The following is a 19,490-nucleotide window of genomic DNA, read 5'->3' as shown; positions in this document are numbered from 1 at the left end:
TGTGTGGATATGGCCATGATCGAGGTGAAAATACCCATATTTTGTGCGAGCCCAGTACCAGACTTTTGTGACATGTAAAATGTGGAAAAAAACTTTATTTGTGATGCCTTCGGTAGAGCAGCTTTACTACAAATCGGACTGTCAGATCATGGCCCGACCTTGTGCGAGAGCACGTGTTCAATTTAATAAGGAATATGAATATAAATATGATTATGGTTGATATCTGATTCTAATTTTTGAAATATGGTCCCTAGGTTGGTACAGGGTTGGGTCATAAGTATACATACATTATTAAGAGAGTATGAACTGGATGGTGGTATGTGTCCACTGGGGATACTGTGTTATATTGGTGAAGTGTTGTCGCCAGAGAATTGTACTGACAACTTGGTGTATGTGTTTGTAAGACTGAGTCTTGAAAATATCTCTATTTTTTTGTTAACTATCGCTAACCTAATAATCATTTTGTGTCTATTTGGAACTCACTAAATTCAATTGAACTTACTTTGTTACTTTTCTTTCTCGAGCATTTGATTACTAGCAGAAGATCGGTAGAAGGGGACTACGCCAAAGCTGCGTCTACGAGTGAGCTACTTGCCTATTTTTGTATCATGCATGGCTATTTAGTGGATGGCGTATACAAATGTTTTGTAATTAACTTTTACTTTTACCTCGTAGATGTATATTTGGCCTTGAAAAGAGAATTTATTCCTTATTATAAAAGTGTACGCCAAGCTTACTTGATTCGCAATTTGTGAACTCTTTTATATGTATTCACCATTGATGATAACGAATGATTAATAGACTGTCTTTTATAACCCCTACTGTTTTCTCCTTTAAAGAAGTGTTACCAATTTAGAGAAAAGAATAATGGTTTGTAACAAAAAGGAGAATCTTCATAACTATTTCCTCAAATATTTAAGTGAAACTAATGAATTTTGAATCCATCAGCAATGCCCCAGTTCGTTGAGTGGGTTGTCTAGCTAAATGATGTACGCTAAGTCTTTTCGATGGGCTAAGGGGTGTTTCATATCTCCCACAACCTTGCATGGTTATCAACAACCCATCCTTATACCAAACTTGAACCCATATATCAAATATCAGAATCACATATCGGTCATATTTATTATTAATTTCATATCCTTGTTAAGTCAAACACGTGTTCTCTCGTAAGGTCGGGCCATGATCTGCCAGCTTGATTTGTGATGTAGTTGCCCTACTAGAGGCATCACATATAGATCTCCCTTCCACAATGTTCACATATCATAAATTATCTTGTATTGGGCTCGTGTAGCAAGGAGGGTGTTTTTACGTTGACAATGGTTATACTTACGCACACGTCTAGGAACAACACATCGACTCATTTATAGCAAAAGAACTTATCACACACAACTCACATATCATGGAAGTTTCATAACTCAAAGGAAGTAAGAAGGAACTCACCAGAACTTCAAAACAGAATATACTCTACTGGTCCTTTGGCTCGATTGCTTGGACCTTCACTAGATTCCTGAGCTAAATAAGAAATAGTTATAACTATCAAACCCCTTTTATCTAATTTAATCATGCATGTGTAATGCAAAAACGTAAATCCTTTTGACAACAACCTAGGGGTTTTCTAGAAATTACTAGTAAGTTGATATGTAACAAGGGTGTTTTGGTTAGCTACTACAAGCCTTCCTCGTCTTCTCTAACGAAGATACCTCAAAACTTTCTAGAGAATTAAAAAGGAATATAGAGAAAAACAAAGATGAAACATGTCAGCTATCAACATTCATATATAGCACAAACAATGAGGACAAAGCTCAGTGGGAGGGTCAGAAAATCCCACTATAGCCCTTGAAACCCAAGAATAGACTTGCCTACACATATACCAAACTTAACTACTACCACTAATCAGTTTAGTAAGTAGTAAAGCGTTGCTTGTATACTAATTCAATCCAACTAAACAAGTCATTCAGGTACCTAAACACTTCCAACTAGGTCTCAACTAAATTCTAATGATACTCATTGCTATCGTTTTTATGCTAAAACATGAAAAAAAAGTCTATCAATCCGCGTACTAATGAGTTCGGCCCAAGTATTTAGGGTTGGCAAATTGCCATATAAAAGAGTTCGCTAAACATTAAAGTTTTCCAAATGGAAAATTCTAGCAAGGTGTTCCACAAATAGGTGTATTGTCGAATCCATGCAATACGCCACCCAAAATTATAAAGGATAGTTCACCAATCTCACCATTTTTGTACCATATTTTATTCAACCATATGCCAAATAGCATATTGATACAGTTTATGCCAGGCAGGCTATTACAACTCTCCCCCACTTAGAAAATTTCATCCTCAAAATTCTTACGTGCGAATAATTGAGGATATTCCTCTTTCATCAAACTCTCCCTCTCCTAGGTGGCTTCCTTCTTATTGTGGTTCTTCCATAATAATTTTACCAGTGAGATTCTTTTATTTCTCAACTCTTTCACTTCTCTTGCCAAAATACGAACATGCTCCTCTTTATAAGATAAGTTGGGCTCCACCTATAGTGTCTCTACTTCTACCACATGGTCTGTATTCGACCGATATCTCCTTAACATGGACAAGTGAAACACGTTATGAATCTTTGATAGTTTCAGAGGTAGTGCCAATCTATACCCCATTAGACCAACTTGTTTTATAACTTCGTACGATTATATGAATTGTAGGCTCAACTTCCCTTTTATTCCAAATCTTATAACCTTCTAAAAATGAGAAACTTTCAAAAATACCTTGTTTCCTATTCCAAACAAAATATCCTTCCTTTTTCGATCAACGTAAGCCTTCTGTCGATCTTGAACATCCTTTAAATGGGTTCGCATAATCGAAACTTTCTCTTTCGTTTCCCATGCCAAATTAGGACCAACTATCTTCCTTTCACTGAGCTCCAACCAATAGGTGGGTGATTTGCACCTTCTTCCATACAACGCTTCGAAAGTTAATGTTCTCAGGCTAACATGATGACTGCTTTTGTATGCAAACTCTTCCAAAGAAAGATATTTTTCCCAATTCAATCTGAAATCTATTACACAACTTTTGAGCATGTCTTCAAGAACTGAAATTACTCTTTCTGATTGCCCACTTGTTTGAGGATGGAAGGCAATACTAAATCGTAGCCTGATTCCTAAGGACTTTTGTAGCTGTTTCCAAAACCTCGACGTGAACCTTGAATCTCGATCCAAAACGATAGATGTTGGTATACTGTAGAGGCGTACAATTTCAAATTTGTAAAGCTCCGTCGATTTCTCCAATGAATAGTTTATGCATACTAGTAGGAAATGGGGTAATTTAGTAAGCCAATCTATAATAACCCAAACTGCGTTCTTTTTAGTAGGACTAAGAGGAAGACCTAAAATAAAATCCATGGTGATCTTGTTCCGCTTCCACTCAGGAAATTTTAGAGGATGCAGCTTCCCTGAGGGAACAAGGGATTTCTAACATTAAGGTATGGTCATTTGAGAACTGGCTATTCAAATAATGCCTTAGGTCATCCTTAAGCATCCCACTATACACAATTTCTTTCATTCTTTGAATTAAACCGAATGAATAATAATCAATTCAAGCATTCATGTCTCTATGACTATCTATAAGACTTATATCTCATATGACATCATCAAACATTCTTATCTAGGTATTTGATCACCTTCGGACGTACTAATGTCCAGAGTGTGAATAATGCACTAAAATATAGAATTACGAGGTGGTAACCACAAGTATACGGACCTAGTTGTAATATAGTTTTACAACAGAATAGGTAAGTACTCCGAGGATTGTACACAAGGGAGGTGAGTGGTAGATCGATTCTAGCCTAAACATTAAAAGATCTAATTAGTACTTTCCATTCAATTATAGTACAAATAATATAAAATAAGGATTTTTAGGGTTTTAATAATAATATAAATAAAACAACATAAAAAAATAATATTCAAGAGATTAAAAAGGAAGAATAGATCAAATTTGATTATGGATGATTAGCTTGCTTCGGTAATCTCCATCAACTATCGTCTTGAGTTTCTCATCAATCAACTAGTTGCTACCCTAGTAGGATCTTCTGATCTTCCGCTAACATAACAAGTCAGCAAGAACTACTTATCTTTTGACCTCACAGTCTAGATTGATTTGGGGTTAAGGTGTTCACGTATTGGCAATACCATTTTTGGGTTAATTCCCACCTTGATGACTTCACAGGGTTGTCAGATTTGGGGTTTGTTTCATGCTCTCCCATTATCCTAGCGGGTTTCTAACCATATGTGAATCGTTCAATTGGCTACTGGTAGGAGTTTAGTGCCATGTTTGCAGTGACCTCACACGCATCCTCGTACGTTCTATTAATAAGAGATCCTCTTACTACTTCGTCTAATCCAAATCGTGTATTTGCATCCAACCCATTATAAAATACCTACAGCCGCATCCACTCAGGAAATCCGTGGTGTGAACATTTTTAAATCAACATTTTGAACCGTTCCCATGTCTCATAGAAACTTTCTCCCTCCATTTTTCTAAAAACAACAATCTCTCTTCTTAGTTGCACTGCTTTGCTAATTGGGAAAAGCTTCTGTAAGAACTTTCCAGTGAGTAAATCCCACGTCGTGATAGACCTTGATACCTGTGAGTATAACAAAAAAAAAACATTATCAATCAAGGAAAAGGGGAACAATCGAAGACGAAAAGAGTCATTAGTGATCCCGTTATACTTAAAAGTATTACAAAGTTGAAGAAACCGTTTTAAATGTTGATTAGGGTCCTCTATCATAGTGCACCTAAACTGTAAATTGTTCTGGATCATCTGAATCATAGCCGATTTTATCTCAAAATTACTAGCTGTAATTGTCACCCTTGCTATACTTTCATGAACCATGTCCAAACTTGGTAAGGCATTGTCCCTTAAAGTTCTTTCGTCTCGAGCAATCTAAATGTTTGCAGGAAGCTATAGTGTTAGTGGGTTTCCTAGGGCGTTATTGCCAGTGTCATCAAACAGTAGATTTTCACGTGGTACGTTACTTGCGGCAGGTGGTGGATCTTACATCTATTGTTGCTATTGCTATCGGTGATTCCTTCGGATAAGTGTGCCTTTACTGCGAGTCATACACTAAACCCAAAAAGAAAAGATTAGTAACAATAACTAAAAGAAAAGAATCGTATCTATAAACAAGAATTTCCTAATTATTTTTTTTCATGCAAAAATTAAAATAAACCTAGTGATATTACCTCCCCGACAACAGTGACAACAACTTAACCACCTCCGAATGTACTAATGTCTATAGTGTGAATATTGCACTAAAATATAGAATTACGAGGTGGTATTCACAAGTATACAATCTAGTTGTAATAGACTGTTACAACGATGTAAGTACTCTAAGGATTGTACCCAAGGGAGGCGAGTGCTAGATCAATTCTAACCTAAACACTAAAAGATCTAATTAGTACTATCCATTTAGTTATAGTACGAAAAATATAAAATAAAAGATTTTTTGGGTTTTTATAATAATAAAAATAAAACAACATAACAAAAATAAGATTCAAGAGATTAAAAAGGAAGAATAAATCAAATCTGATTGTGGGTGATTAACTCGTTTACGTAATCTTCATCAATTATCGTCTCGAGTTCTTCATCAATCAACTAGTCGCTACCCTAGTAGGATCTTCTGACCTTCTACTAACATAATGAGCCATCAAGAACTACTTATCTTTCGACATCACAGTCCAGACTGGTTTGGGGTTAAGGTATTCTCGGATGGGCAATACCAATTTTGGGTTAATTCCCGCCCTGATGACTTCCTAGGGTTGTCAGGCCTAGGGTTTATTTACACTTTCCCTTTTTCAAGCAGCTGATCTGTTGAGTAACCCTACAAAATAGTTAACAGATCATACCTCCACTAACTAATCCCCGATAGAAGGATTAGTTTCTTATGGCATTTATAAAGAATATATAATCGATTTAAAGAGAAAGCATGCTAATTAAATAGACAAGATATAGTAGATTAAAGGACCTGATTGTATTGATATTAAGCGTAAATCCATAGAATTGAATGATTCCACAATCCCGATCTCTTGAAAAAAAACAACAAACAAATAAACTAAACTGTAGAAACCTAAGAAAGAAAACAAAACTAAATCTTAAAGAAAGAAACTAGGTTAATGAAAAGGTGTCTTTAACATGTGCCAAATGAACCTATTTATAGCCTTCAAGTGGCCGTCGTCCTTAACCTTAGGTCAGTTCACGTTCCCGAGCTTTAAGTTCTATTGTGCAGACTAAAACTCCCCTACTTCGTGTTTAATTTCTGTCCCAGAGTTGATGTCATGACATACCAGTACTTGTGTTACGACATAGCAACTAGTATGCTCCTCTGTAGCCATCTGCAGAGGTATGTCGCGACACCCTTAGTCTGTGTCGCAATATCATAGGCAGACTTGAGTTTTCTTTATTTTGTTCCCTATGTTGTGACATTTGACCTCCCGTTTTGTGACATAATGTCCAGTATCGACCTAAAATACCTTCTAATGGTCTCTTGCACACTTACAAAGTACGTTAGCTCTCCCTTAGGCCTCATTTAGCCCTTAAGGTCAATAAAAGACTCAATTTGCACATTTTATTAAATGTAAGTAAAACTAAAGAAACTTAACTAAAATGTAATGAAAATGCTTGAATTTAGGCTCCTTAAGTGTGAAAACTAGTTTAATCTGCTACACCGAATTACGACAGATCAGTACTTCTAATATATTATGCAATTTAACTAAGTAACCTAATCATTTTCCCTTAAAAATAATCAAATTATCGCATACCAATAAAAAAAATTCATGCTTGACAAAAATCATTAGATTCTTTAATATTTCCAACCACTATTCATAGTATTAATATAATCCAAGCACTATGGAACAAAAATAGTAACACAGTTTTTTTATCAATAAATAACAAAGTAAACACACAAATGAAAGCACACAGACTAACCCTATGTACTTCCCCCACACTTTAGAACATACATTATCCTCGATGTAAAAAAACATAAGCTTAAAAAAAGAAACTTCCCTGAAGGGTCGATTCCTTATTTTCGTGATAGTCTTAGGATCCGTGTGTTACAAGAAGACGGAAGAGTACCTAAAAAAATTCTATGAAAAGAAATATGAAATATAAAGTAAAGAAAATACAAAAACAAATACAAATAAGAAGACAAAGAAGTGTTGATAATGGATAAAAAAGCATCAAAATAAAATAATTCAGATGAACTTGGCCTTTCAATGTTGTGATGTGGCGTTCTATCTTGGATGTTGCGACATTAGGGTGTCATGTTGCGGCATTGAGCCCAATATATGGCTTCTTCGATTTTTTAGTTCTATCACTCCATGGTATATACACCTATTGTGGAAAATCAACTAAACTCAAATAAAATTAACATTAAAAAGTAGAAATAAAATAAATGAATAAAAAAAACAAAAATAAATTTAAAACAGGAAAAAGAAGTTCTTTAAAAATCGGGACGATCCGTATCACCATCATAAAAGAACTTTGATTCTATGTTTGTTCCGCTGTCGATATATATGAACCAGCCCCTTTGACCAATTCAATTCATTTACTCATTTGTCTATAAATAAGCTATTTGGCATTCATTATCAACATGAATTCAACATTTATACATACTTATAATTGATATTAAATCATCAAAATTCCTTGATCAAACCATATCATTTTCCTTTTTTACTAACCATTCAATCCTTTCTTGGAGTCTATTGACTTATTAATACTCATTTCAGCCCCTAAGGGTCGTTTTCAATTTATTTTCACAATAAGATATATGTTTTCTTTATCATAGTTCATATATACACATTTTTTGTTACATATCATCATACCACTTCATCTCGATACCATTTGCCAACTTTTCCATTTATAACCCCTATTAACATGACTCAACTTGGACAGACTCATGGATCATCCAACCAACACACCTAACTGGCATTGAAGTACATAATCAGATAAACTGACGTACGGAAATCTGGCAAGTAAAGTGCATGCTGGCACACGAAGCGCATCTTAGTGCACGAAACGCATCTTGTCACACGAAATGCATCCTAACACATAAGGTTCATCCTGGCACACAAGCGCATAATTCGACACACAATCCAATCCTATGGCATGCCAACTATTTTCGACTTAGCTTGACTAGTTAATAGGGTGTCGATATTCAATTTCATTTTACAATTCAATACATATACCATTTCTCAATCATAATCATAATCACAATCCAAAACATTATGTATACACATTTATTTATTATTATAAAACATATTCCTATCCAATTTCCATTTCATATAACATAATTCATATAGTTGATGCTATTTTTCATTTTATTCATTTTAGCCCTCTATATCGATATTCCATATCAAAGTCAATCAAAACAATTCAGGCTATCACCATATACTTACCTCATTGATCAATCATTCAATAAACATGCATATAGAAACAAATATTTCTATTTTGAATGATAAATGTACAAACCAGGATTTCCGAGTCACTCGTCGATAAATTTCGCTTTTCCTTTCCCAATCAAAGGCTTAGCGTCAACGTTAGCTACGTGCAGTCACAAAACACATAACAATATCAAATTCCATTCAATTCACAATCAAATACAATATCAATCATATTTTTCAATTTATTCAATTTAGTCCCTAAACTCGAGACAAGCATAACTTTTGGTATAAAGTTTTAGATTAAAATTCGATTTCAAATTTTTTCACTGGGGACCTTATACTTTCTATTCCTACCAAAATTTCATAATAAGTTTGCATTTTATTCAATTTGGTCCCTAATATAACAAAGCTAACAATCAAGCTTGTTAAGCTTTACAATTTAGTTATTTTCATAACCTATGCTTAATTTCTATCAATTTTACACCTAATTCATCCAACTCTCAACAATGAAAACTTATGAAAATCTCACCAATTGAACAAATTGATACACAGGTTAGCTTAATCAAGCTCTCATGATAAAAATAATAATAAAAATCAAAGAAAAATGGATAGGGGCTTACATGTAAATGATGGTCGATTGAATGAGGGTTTTCAAAGCTTTTCTATTAAGCTCAACAATGGTCGACAGTAGAAATTTGAGAAATTTTTTAAGGAAAAGTAAAAGAATTCATGGTACTTAACTTTCTTAATAGAAAAAGTTCCAAAGAAAGCTTTCTCATACATTCTCAACACTTGAATCTACTTAATCATTCACCCGAATTCATTATATCCACCCACCCAACATGTCTCATTACAAGAACATGGACAACAATATTAGTATACATGCTACAACAACCTTCCCATGCAAATTACTTTAATTAATTAAGGTGGAAATGAAGAAGGCACAGTTTCTTACCTTGATTGGAGCTTTCTCTCTCTATTCATAGCTTTCTCTCACTAACCCACTTGAAACCCTAGACTTAAATGAAGAAGATTATGGAGGAAATCAACCAAAAGGTTGTTTTGTAGCAAGATTTAATGGATGAAAACTTGGGTTTTTAGGTGGATGTTTTTTAGAAGAGAAAAGGAGAAAAAAGCCATGCAAGGAGAGCTTCTCCTCCCTTCTCTTGTAAAATGGAGAGAAGAAGATGAGAAAAACGAAGTCTCATTTTCTCTCCTTTTAATAGCCACATAAAGTTGTTTGAAGCCAACTAGTGAAAATTACTCCCAATGATTTCACCCATGTTAAAAATCCAATCCAATGGATCCAAATTATTCCCAATGATTTAATATTTCAAAATAAAATATTTCCAATATAGATTTCATGTAAAATGACTAAAATGCCCCTTATGTGGTAAAATTACACTTCAATCCCTTTTTGTCTCATTACCTTTCTTTATTTCATTCAAGACACTTAATACCTCCAAATTCTCTTAATTTATGCTTATCATCCATAATCATTTATAATTTTTGCATAAATTTGCATTTAGAACCTTTCTCGATGAAAATGAAAATTTTACAAGTTAGTCCCTAAACTTTTGTTTTCATTCAATTCCCCTAAAGTGACTTCCATTAGATTAATACATATCCTAAATCATCCTCATGTCCAAAAATCATTATTAAATCCTATTTCCCCAGTTTAGTTAATTTACATTTCTATCCTCTACCTTTTCAAAATTTATGATTTGACCTTTTTGTACCATCATCTCATATTCATAATCATTCTCGTGATTTCCATTTCTAAAAATCAAATAAATTTCTTATGGCTTCATTTATTAAACTTGTTTTCGAATTTCCTAGAACAATATCGCTTATTGTACCAAAAACTTGGGGTGTGACATCATTTGCTTTAACCAAATTGACATTTGATTTGGTAGGATTGTCATTTCTCCCCTTTTGGTTTCTGCATTAATGAGTATGGTAGTTTGATTCGCCCTTTCGGGTTTTGCACTGATGTCCATGATGGCCTAGTTCGACATAGACAAAACAATTTTCTTTATTCTCAAAGTTAAGATTATTAATTTGGGCATGTAATCATGTTTTTTCATACTTGTTTTTGTGGTGTTTTCCACCAAGTTGATATATGAAACATTAAAAAGTTTTGGTATTGTAGCAACTTTGGTAGCATGTGAAGCACCAAATGCAGTCGTGGGAATATTGTTATTAGTGACAAAAACAATATGAATAGTATCCAAAATATCCTTAAGATTGTAGAAAAAAAACTTGTGCACCATGTCTTTCCTAGACAAAATCAATTGTGTACAACTTTTAAGTACCAAGTTTTTTCTAGATGGAACCTTTCCTAAATATGCACTTATTCTAAGGGAACTCTGTTTCACAATGTATCTCTAAAATTCAACAAACACTTATATTATAAGTACAAAAAGAAGAACAAAGCCACCCAAAAAAAAAAAAAAAACTCAGCAATTTTTTTTTAACAACACTCGCGAAATCTCTTAGCCAAAGACTTCGTCTTCGTATACAGACTTAAAAACCTCTTATGCCTTGTCACACCCAAAAATAAAAAACCCCCCTCTTATACCTTATTTTCTTAGCGATGTAGAATAATGAGAGATTTCATTTAAAATATCCTTATTCCCTATTAGTATCATCATTTTACATTTATTACATATAAAAATCATTAAATTTAATAGATATAAAAACAATTTTAAATACATATGATTGAATGAAAAATTATATATACATTTATGTCAAATCAAAATTTTAGAATATATCCATAGCAAAATTTAAGAATGCTTTACAAATTCGATATTAAAAATATAAACAAAGATTAGACAGAGTGTACAGGGCCCTTTGACCTGCTGCCAGGCAATGCCATTGATATTTTTGGTTTTGGATATGTGAGCCACACAACACATGTAAGGTGAACCACCAACTTGAGAATTTAATCCGAATAAGCAGAAGAAGTGGATACGAATGGGCTTCATATCAGATTCTGCTTGACACATGGCAACTCATTAGCCGATTCCATATCTATTTTCCTATCTTTTAAGATAAGCCCCTTAATACATTAACTGATCAACCCCAATCTCATTCAAGCACAAAATTTGACCCAAAATGGCCTCTGTTTGTGCTTCTTCGGCTATTGCAGCTGTTGCCATCTCATCCCCCAGGCAAGTTCTTTTCTGCTTCAAATGTACTAGAAATGATGAATTTATAGTTAACCATTATAAATTAATGACCATAGTTTAGGATTCCATCGATTTTTTCCATGTTATTTGTTGTGAAATTTTTATATTTGGATTAATGTTGTAAACCTGTTACAGTTCCCAGAAGACTGGATCAGTAGTGGGGACAACAAAGGCTTCTTTCCTTACAGGGAAGAAACTTAGATCTGTGAGAAAGTACACAAAACCAGCTGCCGGACCAACATTTCCAGTGTGCGCCGCCGCCGACCCCGACAGACCCCTTTGGTTCCCAGGCAGCACTCCTCCTCCATGGCTGGATGGCAGGTTCAGTCACTTAAACCACCAGTTTTTGGCCTCTTCTTTTCTACTCTAACCTTATTCTAACATTTTATTGAAACCCTTTTGGTGCAGTCTCCCTGGTGACTTTGGTTTCGATCCTCTCGGTCTTGGTAAGTTTAATCCCTATCAGTACCTCAACAGTCATTTGAACCAAAGGCAAATATAAGTATCTATAATGGGGGTGTTGTAACAGGGTCTGACCCTGAGACATTGAGATGGAACGTACAAGCAGAGCTGGTTCACTGCAGATGGGCAATGTTGGGAGCTGCTGGTATTTTCATCCCAGAGTTCTTAACCAAGATTGGGATTTTAAACACTCCATCGTGGTACTCAGCTGGAACAGAGGAATACTTCACTGACACCACAACTCTCTTCATCGTTGAGCTTATTTTTATCGGCTGGGCTGAAGGGAGAAGATGGGCTGACATTCTCAAGCCAGGGTGTGTAAACACAGACCCCATCTTCCCTAACAACAAGCTCACCGGGACTGATGTTGGATACCCAGGTGGCCTGTGGTTTGACCCTCTTGGTTGGGGAAGTGGTTCGCCTGAGAAGATCAAGGAGCTGAGGACGAAAGAGATCAAGAATGGCCGATTGGCTATGTTGGCAGTGATGGGTGCATGGTTCCAACATATCTACACCGGCACTGGGCCCATTGACAACCTCTTTGCCCACCTTGCCGATCCTGGTCATGCCACCATTTTTGCTGTAAGTTCAACTCCTGGTTTTGATAATATATTTGCTTGTTTTGTAGAGTTTATACTAACTGTTGTTTGTTATTCTCCATTTTAGGCTTTCACCCCCAAGTGAAACACTAGGAGGGGGGAACCCTAACAGCCAGGAAAATGTTGGACAAAAATCGATGGTCGTCATACGTACACCTTTTTACCTAATCAGCAAGGAGATGGAAAGATGTGTTTGGGGATGCTTGTATCAGTAGATCATTGTAATGCCTCTGTTGAGTGTTGTACAAATACCTTTATGAAATTAGAAGCAATGAATATTTATTAAGGTTAACCAACATTTATTAGCTTTTAGTCCCAATATAATATAAAAATGAAATTGACATGAATATACAAACATGCCAAATTTTATATATTATGAAAAAAGGTTTTGTAAAGTAGAAATGAAATCTGTAGAAGCCCCAAAATTGTTGCAAAATGCATATATAGATCAGGCTAAGTGCCCAAAGAAAACGATGAAACTAGCTTATTTGCAATTATCAATGTTTTGCTCTTGAAATAATCTTAGTGAAGCCACCTGCTCAATTTAACTGCTTGAAATCTCAGTTACTTCGGTTCTTCTATGTATTTTATAATTCATCGACTGTTGAACAATTTCCAAGTAAAACCATATACGTGGTTTGAAAAGCTCTAATATTTTTAGATTTATTAATTTCAGTGCATTTATTTCGTGTTTTCTATTAATAACGTAAATATAAACTAAATTATGGTGAAAATATTTTATGTAACAAAAATACTTATAAATAATAATGTAAAAAACTTAAGATATTAATTATTCTCATTATGTCTATTTTTATTTTACATAAAATATAAAAGATAAAATTATTCTCATAGTAATGTATATTACTTTATAAAAAGATGAGTTTTTGGTAATTTTAAAATTGAATTAAAATCCGATTGACGAGTGACAATAACTCAATTATTTATTTAAGTAATAAAATAGATATAACCTTATACATACAAAAGTAAACCTTTTAATTTAAAAAGCGAGGTTATTAAGTCTTAAATATATATTTTAAAAATAAAATAAGATAAATAAATAATTTTAAACTTTTTAGAGTACTAAATATTAATCATGTTCTTTAATGTGGCTTGTAGAGATAAAAACTCTACTTGTAAAGTTAAAATGAAAATTTTAAATGGGATAAATTCTACAAGTAGCCACACAATTATTAGTGTATTTCTATTTTGATCACTTAGGTTCAAAAATTCTATTTTAATCACTAATATTATTGACATTTAATATTTTAGTCACTATTATATTAATTCATTAATGGATTGAAGAAACCTTATTTATTGACGAATAACAAATGAAGTGCTCTAATGTTTACAAATTCTATCAATTTGGTCTTAATTAAAAATAATAATAATTTGCCCTCAATTTTACCTATCCTGTCAATTTAGTCTTGATTCTTAAAAATCTAAAATTTAAAATAAAGTATTTAAAAATAAAAAATAAATATAAAATTATAAATAAATATTATAAATAAATGAATACCTATTATTTTCTCTTTCTAACTTCTCTTTAAAATAATAATAGAAAATAGTGAAAATCTGAAAATCGTCGTGTTGGTCGCCATGCCGGTCGCCATCTCCAATGGTCGGTGAACCCAAACTTTCACAGCTGGTAGTTTTTTTACCTTCTGAGCTCGAATCCATCTTTCATTTCATCGAAAAAACACCCTAAACTCAATGAATCTGGGCTAGAAAGTTCAACCTTACCCTTTTCAATCTCCATCTTTGTTGAGTATTTTTCCATCGTGCCTTATTGAATGGGACAATCGAATATTTACACACATGTTGTTCATGGAATTAACGTTCTTGGTAGGCTCTATGCACGCTGGACACGTGTACTGTTTTTGTCTGTCTGCTGGACTTCGTAGCCCCCACATGCGAACTCCTTGGTATATGCGCACTAGGACCGTGAACTTCCCTTGCGAGCCCTTCTAGCGAACCCCCACTACAAGGTCTGTACACAATCAATTGGTAGGGCCCAATCGGGTCGTGAACTTCTCTTGCGAGCCCTTTTGACGAGCCCCCACTACAAGGTCTATTCACAATCAATTGGTAGGGCCCAATCGGGTCGTGAACTTCTCTTACGAGCCCTTTTGACGAGCCCCCACTACAAGGCCTTAATGCATCCAATTGGTAGGGCTCAACTGGGTCACAGGTAGGCAATCCAGACTCTATATGGGTTTCGGGTTGGCGATCATAAATACTTAACAATCCAGTCCCCTTATTGGGTCTAAGGAGGGTTATAAAATGGCGTTCCGTAGAGCCATCACTTCACATGGCCTCATGTGTTTTGATATTGTTTGGAGGTAAGGTGACAGCAAAGAAGTGGCTGAGGCAGTTGGTGCGGGACCTAAAAGACAGACATGGCCTCATGTGGCTAAGGATGACCTAGGTCTAATATTAACAGGATATAAAAAGGAACCCATGAACTTTTTTTACAAATTCTGCAGGATGAGACTTCACCCATGGATTTCAGCGGTTTCATCGCACAATGAAAGTGGTGAAAATATTAATTTGATAACTGTTCTTGCTGACCCTAGAATTATCGGTGGTGTAGACACATCTTGCGATTCTGGAAGCGACTTAGAGGAAACTACAAGTGTGTCCCGAAAAATTAACGAAGTTATGGACCTGTGAGCTTCTCTAAGGGACATGCAGAAGAAGTGCAGAACCGATGCAGGGCCTATAAATGTGCTTATCAATAATGAAGATGAGGTAGATAGTGGAAGACTAGAGCATCATCGTAAAAGGAGGGTAGATCATTCTGGGCCTTTTGCTATGATAGTCGCTACTCCTACTTCTCCATCGGTGAGCTCACTCTTTATGGCTTATGCAAGTTCTCCGATTGCTGCTCACGGTAGTTCTCCTTCTTTTGCGCATTATATTCATTCTTTTCTACCCCTTGTTGATGAATCCGTAGCTGGAGAGGATGGTAAGATATTCCAGTAATGCAAACATCTAAGCACGCGAGAGTACCATTATAATCCCAGCGAGGTGGTTGAGAAGTGTAAGGCTTCTTTACCAGATACTATAAAGAGGCATCTGTGTATCGTTGAGTCCTTCAATGGTGCAAATAAGAATTCTTTGTCAAAGCTTACCTCACCCTTGCAGGTTTTGCTGGCTGAGGCTACCATGGTTAGCGTAAGCCTTAGAAAAAATGTTGGTAGCACTGATGCTAGTCAAAGGGAGCTCGAGGAAACTAAGTTAGAGTTGGAGAGAACTCGCGAGCTATACCTTAAAATGATGGAGGAGAATGAAGAGTTTTATAGGTAGAATACCAAGCTTGCTGGTCACTTGAGGGCCACTAAGGTAAAAATTGATAAGTTATCTCATGAAGTTGCAGCTAAAAAAGAAAGGAAAGAAGCCTTGGATGCAAATATGAAGAAAATGGTCGAAAAGCACAAGGCTACTGTAAATCGAATCGTTGAGGAACACAAAGCTAGTATGGCGAGGTCAGAGCAGAAATAAACAAAAGCCTTAGAGGAATTCAAAACGGAAACTCTTGAGAACTTGAGTAACCTTGCTTAGGAGCTCAAGTCAAATATACTTTTACATAACTAAGTTGTAGGTGGCCCTTTTAATGCTTGCAAAGTTGACCTCGATGTACTCTGCAATATAAATATGAGCCAACTAGGTTTAAATATCTGCTTCCCCTTAGGAGTTGTCTGGTATGAGTTCACATCCAAATGGAGGAACTCAAAAGACTTTTACTTGGACGAAAACCTAGCTGAAACCAACACCACTCCTCCTAATAACAATGAAACCAATGAGGACCCCGCTGAAGCGAACATTCCTCCTATTGATGGGAATGACAACAGCGAAGTTATTAGAAGAGGAGAAAATGAGATCCCCAACGACCATGAGGGGTTGATAATGTGTTTTGATTGTAATTTTGTATTAGTTTTCTCATCTTGAAATGAAAATTTAAACTTTGAAAAATTTCAAATTTGCTTACTATTGTTATTACATCATATCCTTTTGCGAACTCGTTTTATCTTTTCGCATAACACTACTGCTTGTACCAAAAATATGAACTTAAACAAAATTTTAAAGATATTCTCAGGAACTTTTAATTGACTTAACGCAATTTAATGGTTCCGTTTTAAGTGACTTATCATCAATTTTGACCTGAATGTTCCTAAACATTTTGTGTTGTGAATTTAAGCAAGCAAACTCGAAGGAAATTAAGTTACGATATCAAATTAATTAAGCCTTAAGTACCACCCAGGAAGGTAGCCTTATTAGCTATGTTGGATCTGCGAGCTTAACTCCCCAAGCTCTTATAATGTCAATTGGGAGCGTAGATCCTTTAGTTGCTTTGGAGGTTGTGATCTTAAACTGACAAACCTTTATGGCATCAGTTGGGAGCGTAGGTCTGCTAACTGTGTTAGAGCTGCGAGCTTAACTTTACGAGCTCTTGTAATGTCAATTGAGACCGCAGGTCTGCTAGCTGCTTTGGAGATTGCGATCTTAAATTGACAAACCTTTATGACATAATTTAGGAGTGTAGGTCCACTGGTTGTGCCGGAGCTGCGAGCTCTTATAATGTCAGCTGGGAGCGTAGGTCCGGTAGTTGCTTTGGAGGTTACGATCTTAAATCGATAAACCTTTATAACATCAATTGGGAGCCTAGGTTCGCTAGCTATGTCAAATCTGAGAGCTAAACTCCATGAGCTCTTGTAATGTCAGCTGGGAGTACAGGTCTGCTAGATTTGGAGGTTGTGATCTTAAACCGACAAACCTTTATGACATCAACTGGGAGCGTAGGCTCGCTAGTTGTGTCGGAGTTGTGAGCTTAACTTTCCAAGCTCTTGTAATGTCAATTGGTAGCGTAGGTCCACAGTTACTTTAGAGGTTGCAATCTTAAACTGACAAACCTTTATGACATCAGCTAGGAGCATAGGTTCGCTAGCTGTGTTGAAGCTGTGAGCTCTTGTAATGCCAGCTGGGAGCATAGGTCCGCTAGCTACTTTGGAGGTTGAAATCTTAAACCGAAAAACCTTTACATTATACTCAGTAGAAGTGTTCATAAAAAATAATATTTTTATTCAAGGAGTAAAAAATTACACATAGTATTTTTTGAGGTGACGAGCATTCCATGTTCGCGGTAGAACTGTGCCTTCTATTTTTTCTAGCTTATACACTCTATAACCTATTTTCTCAATGAATTTGTATGACCCTTCCCAGCTTGGAGACATTTTCCCTTGCTGCGAAGCTAGGAAACTAGCCTAAGTGTTTCTAAGGAAAAGATCACCTACTTGGAATTGCTTGTTCTTAACCTTAGAGTTATAATACCGAGCTACTTATTGAGTGTTTGCTACATTCTTAATCTCTGTTGCCTCTCTAAATTCATCGATAAGAGGTTAAGCATGATAGCCTCCTAGTTGGCATCTTTTTTAAAATGTGTTGTCATGTGTGATCACATATTGATCTCATCGGGAATTACTATATTAGCGCCATAGACAAGGGAAAATACGGTTTCTCCTATTACAATATGAGGCAAAGTTCGTAGGGCCCATAAGATTCCTAGCGACTCCTCCAACCACGTACCCTTAGCCTCGCGAACCTTTTTTTTAAGGCAGTTAGAATCTTCTTATTCATTGCTTCTACCTGCCCATTCATTTGTGGCTTTTTAACAAAACTCCAAGATAAAGCAATCTGAAAATTCATGCATAAATTTTTGAGCTTTCCTTGAAACTGTGTGCCATTATCTGTGGTAATCAAGCAAGGTACACCAAACCTGCAAACAATTGATTTCTAGAGAAAAGATTCCATTTGTTTCTCTATGATAGTTGCCAGAGCTTCAACTTCAATCCACTTGGTGAAATAGTCGACATCCACCACTATGAATCTTTTCTGCGCTGTAACTATCAGGAATGGACAGAGGATAATAATTCCCCCAAGGCCACAAATAGCCAAGGGCTCGACATGACTTTTAGAGGTTCTACTGGTTGTCGTTGCACCTGAGCATATCTCTGGCAGGAGTCGCATGTGCGAACCAAATGATGTGCATCCTTTTGAATAGTAGGCCAATAATATGATTGTCTGAAAATTTTTTGGGCAAGCAGTCTTCCACCCAAATGGTCACCACAGATGCCTTCATGTATTTCTCGCATTACGTACTCAGCCTCAGACAGTGATAGGCATCGCAATATTAGATGCAAAAACCCCTTTCTATATAGTACACCCTCTAAAAGGGTATACCTAGCAATGGGAAGACAAAAAAAATTACTTTAACTCGCTATGTAATTGAGTAATTTAACAATTATCTACACAGAATTCAAATGTCTAACTTACCGATTTAAATTTTTCAGGCATATGTAATTTGTGACAACGACATACCTCGCAACTTTGCGTTGTAACTTTGTGATCTTTTTCTTGTCCAAATTATCATACACTCTTTGTAGTGTGCGAACTATGGGAGAAATCTATGTCTCATCTTGATCTATTCTCAAAACTTGTGGCATGTTATAGCTCAGAGTATCCCTGTACTCCAGCAGAATTTTCCCTTTTTGCTTAATGACAATAGAAGATGCCAGTTTAGATAAGGCATCTACACGTGTGTTGTCACTCCTAGCGAGCTACTTTCTTTGAAATTTGTCAAATCCTATGAATAGTGGAACTGTAACTGAATGATATCTCTTTAACATTGCCACTTTCACCTCATATCGTCATTCATTTTCTTCGCCACCAACTGTGAATTTGTATGGATGATCAGATCCTTCACTCCTAGTTGGTGTGCTAGTTGTAACCCTGATATCAAAGCTTCATATTCTATT

General features: G+C 35.6%; 1 protein-coding gene and 1 non-coding gene across 2 annotated transcripts; both read left to right on the top strand.

Annotated features, from left to right (window-relative positions):
• Positions 1-4,444: 4,444 nt before the first annotated feature.
• On the top strand, positions 4,445-4,551 carry LOC128032727 (small nucleolar RNA R71). The gene has a single exon (XR_008189016.1). It is a non-coding gene; the product is annotated as a small nucleolar RNA R71 (small nucleolar RNA).
• A 6,867-nt stretch (positions 4,552-11,418) lies between these two features.
• Positions 11,419-12,970, top strand: LOC105785755 (chlorophyll a-b binding protein 7, chloroplastic). The gene is made up of 5 exons (XM_012611907.2): positions 11,419-11,599; positions 11,753-11,938; positions 12,026-12,063; positions 12,147-12,661; positions 12,746-12,970. Exons 1-5 carry the CDS (start codon positions 11,544-11,546, stop codon positions 12,761-12,763), a joined length of 813 nt encoding a protein of 270 aa, XP_012467361.1. The 5' UTR covers positions 11,419-11,543; the 3' UTR covers positions 12,764-12,970.
• The last annotated feature ends 6,520 nt before the right edge of the window (positions 12,971-19,490 follow it).

Source organism: Gossypium raimondii, chromosome 1, assembly GCF_025698545.1.
Source record: "Gossypium raimondii isolate GPD5lz chromosome 1, ASM2569854v1, whole genome shotgun sequence".
Classification (NCBI taxonomy): domain Eukaryota; kingdom Viridiplantae; phylum Streptophyta; class Magnoliopsida; order Malvales; family Malvaceae; genus Gossypium; species Gossypium raimondii.
The sequence above is the reverse complement of the archived record's forward strand: the minus strand, read 5'-3'. Positions and strand labels throughout refer to the sequence as shown.

Excerpts from the sequence above, each read along its gene's own strand:
- LOC105785755 (XM_012611907.2), top strand. The coding sequence starts at position 11,544 with ATGGCCTCTGTTTGTGCTTCTTCGGCTATTGCAGCTGTTGCCATCTCA. Across the intron at positions 11,600-11,752 it reads GTTGCCATCTCATCCCCCAG|TTCCCAGAAGACTGGATCAG; the intron begins GCAAGTTCTTTT and ends AACCTGTTACAG. Across the intron at positions 11,939-12,025 it reads CCTCCATGGCTGGATGGCAG|TCTCCCTGGTGACTTTGGTT; the intron begins GTTCAGTCACTT and ends CTTTTGGTGCAG.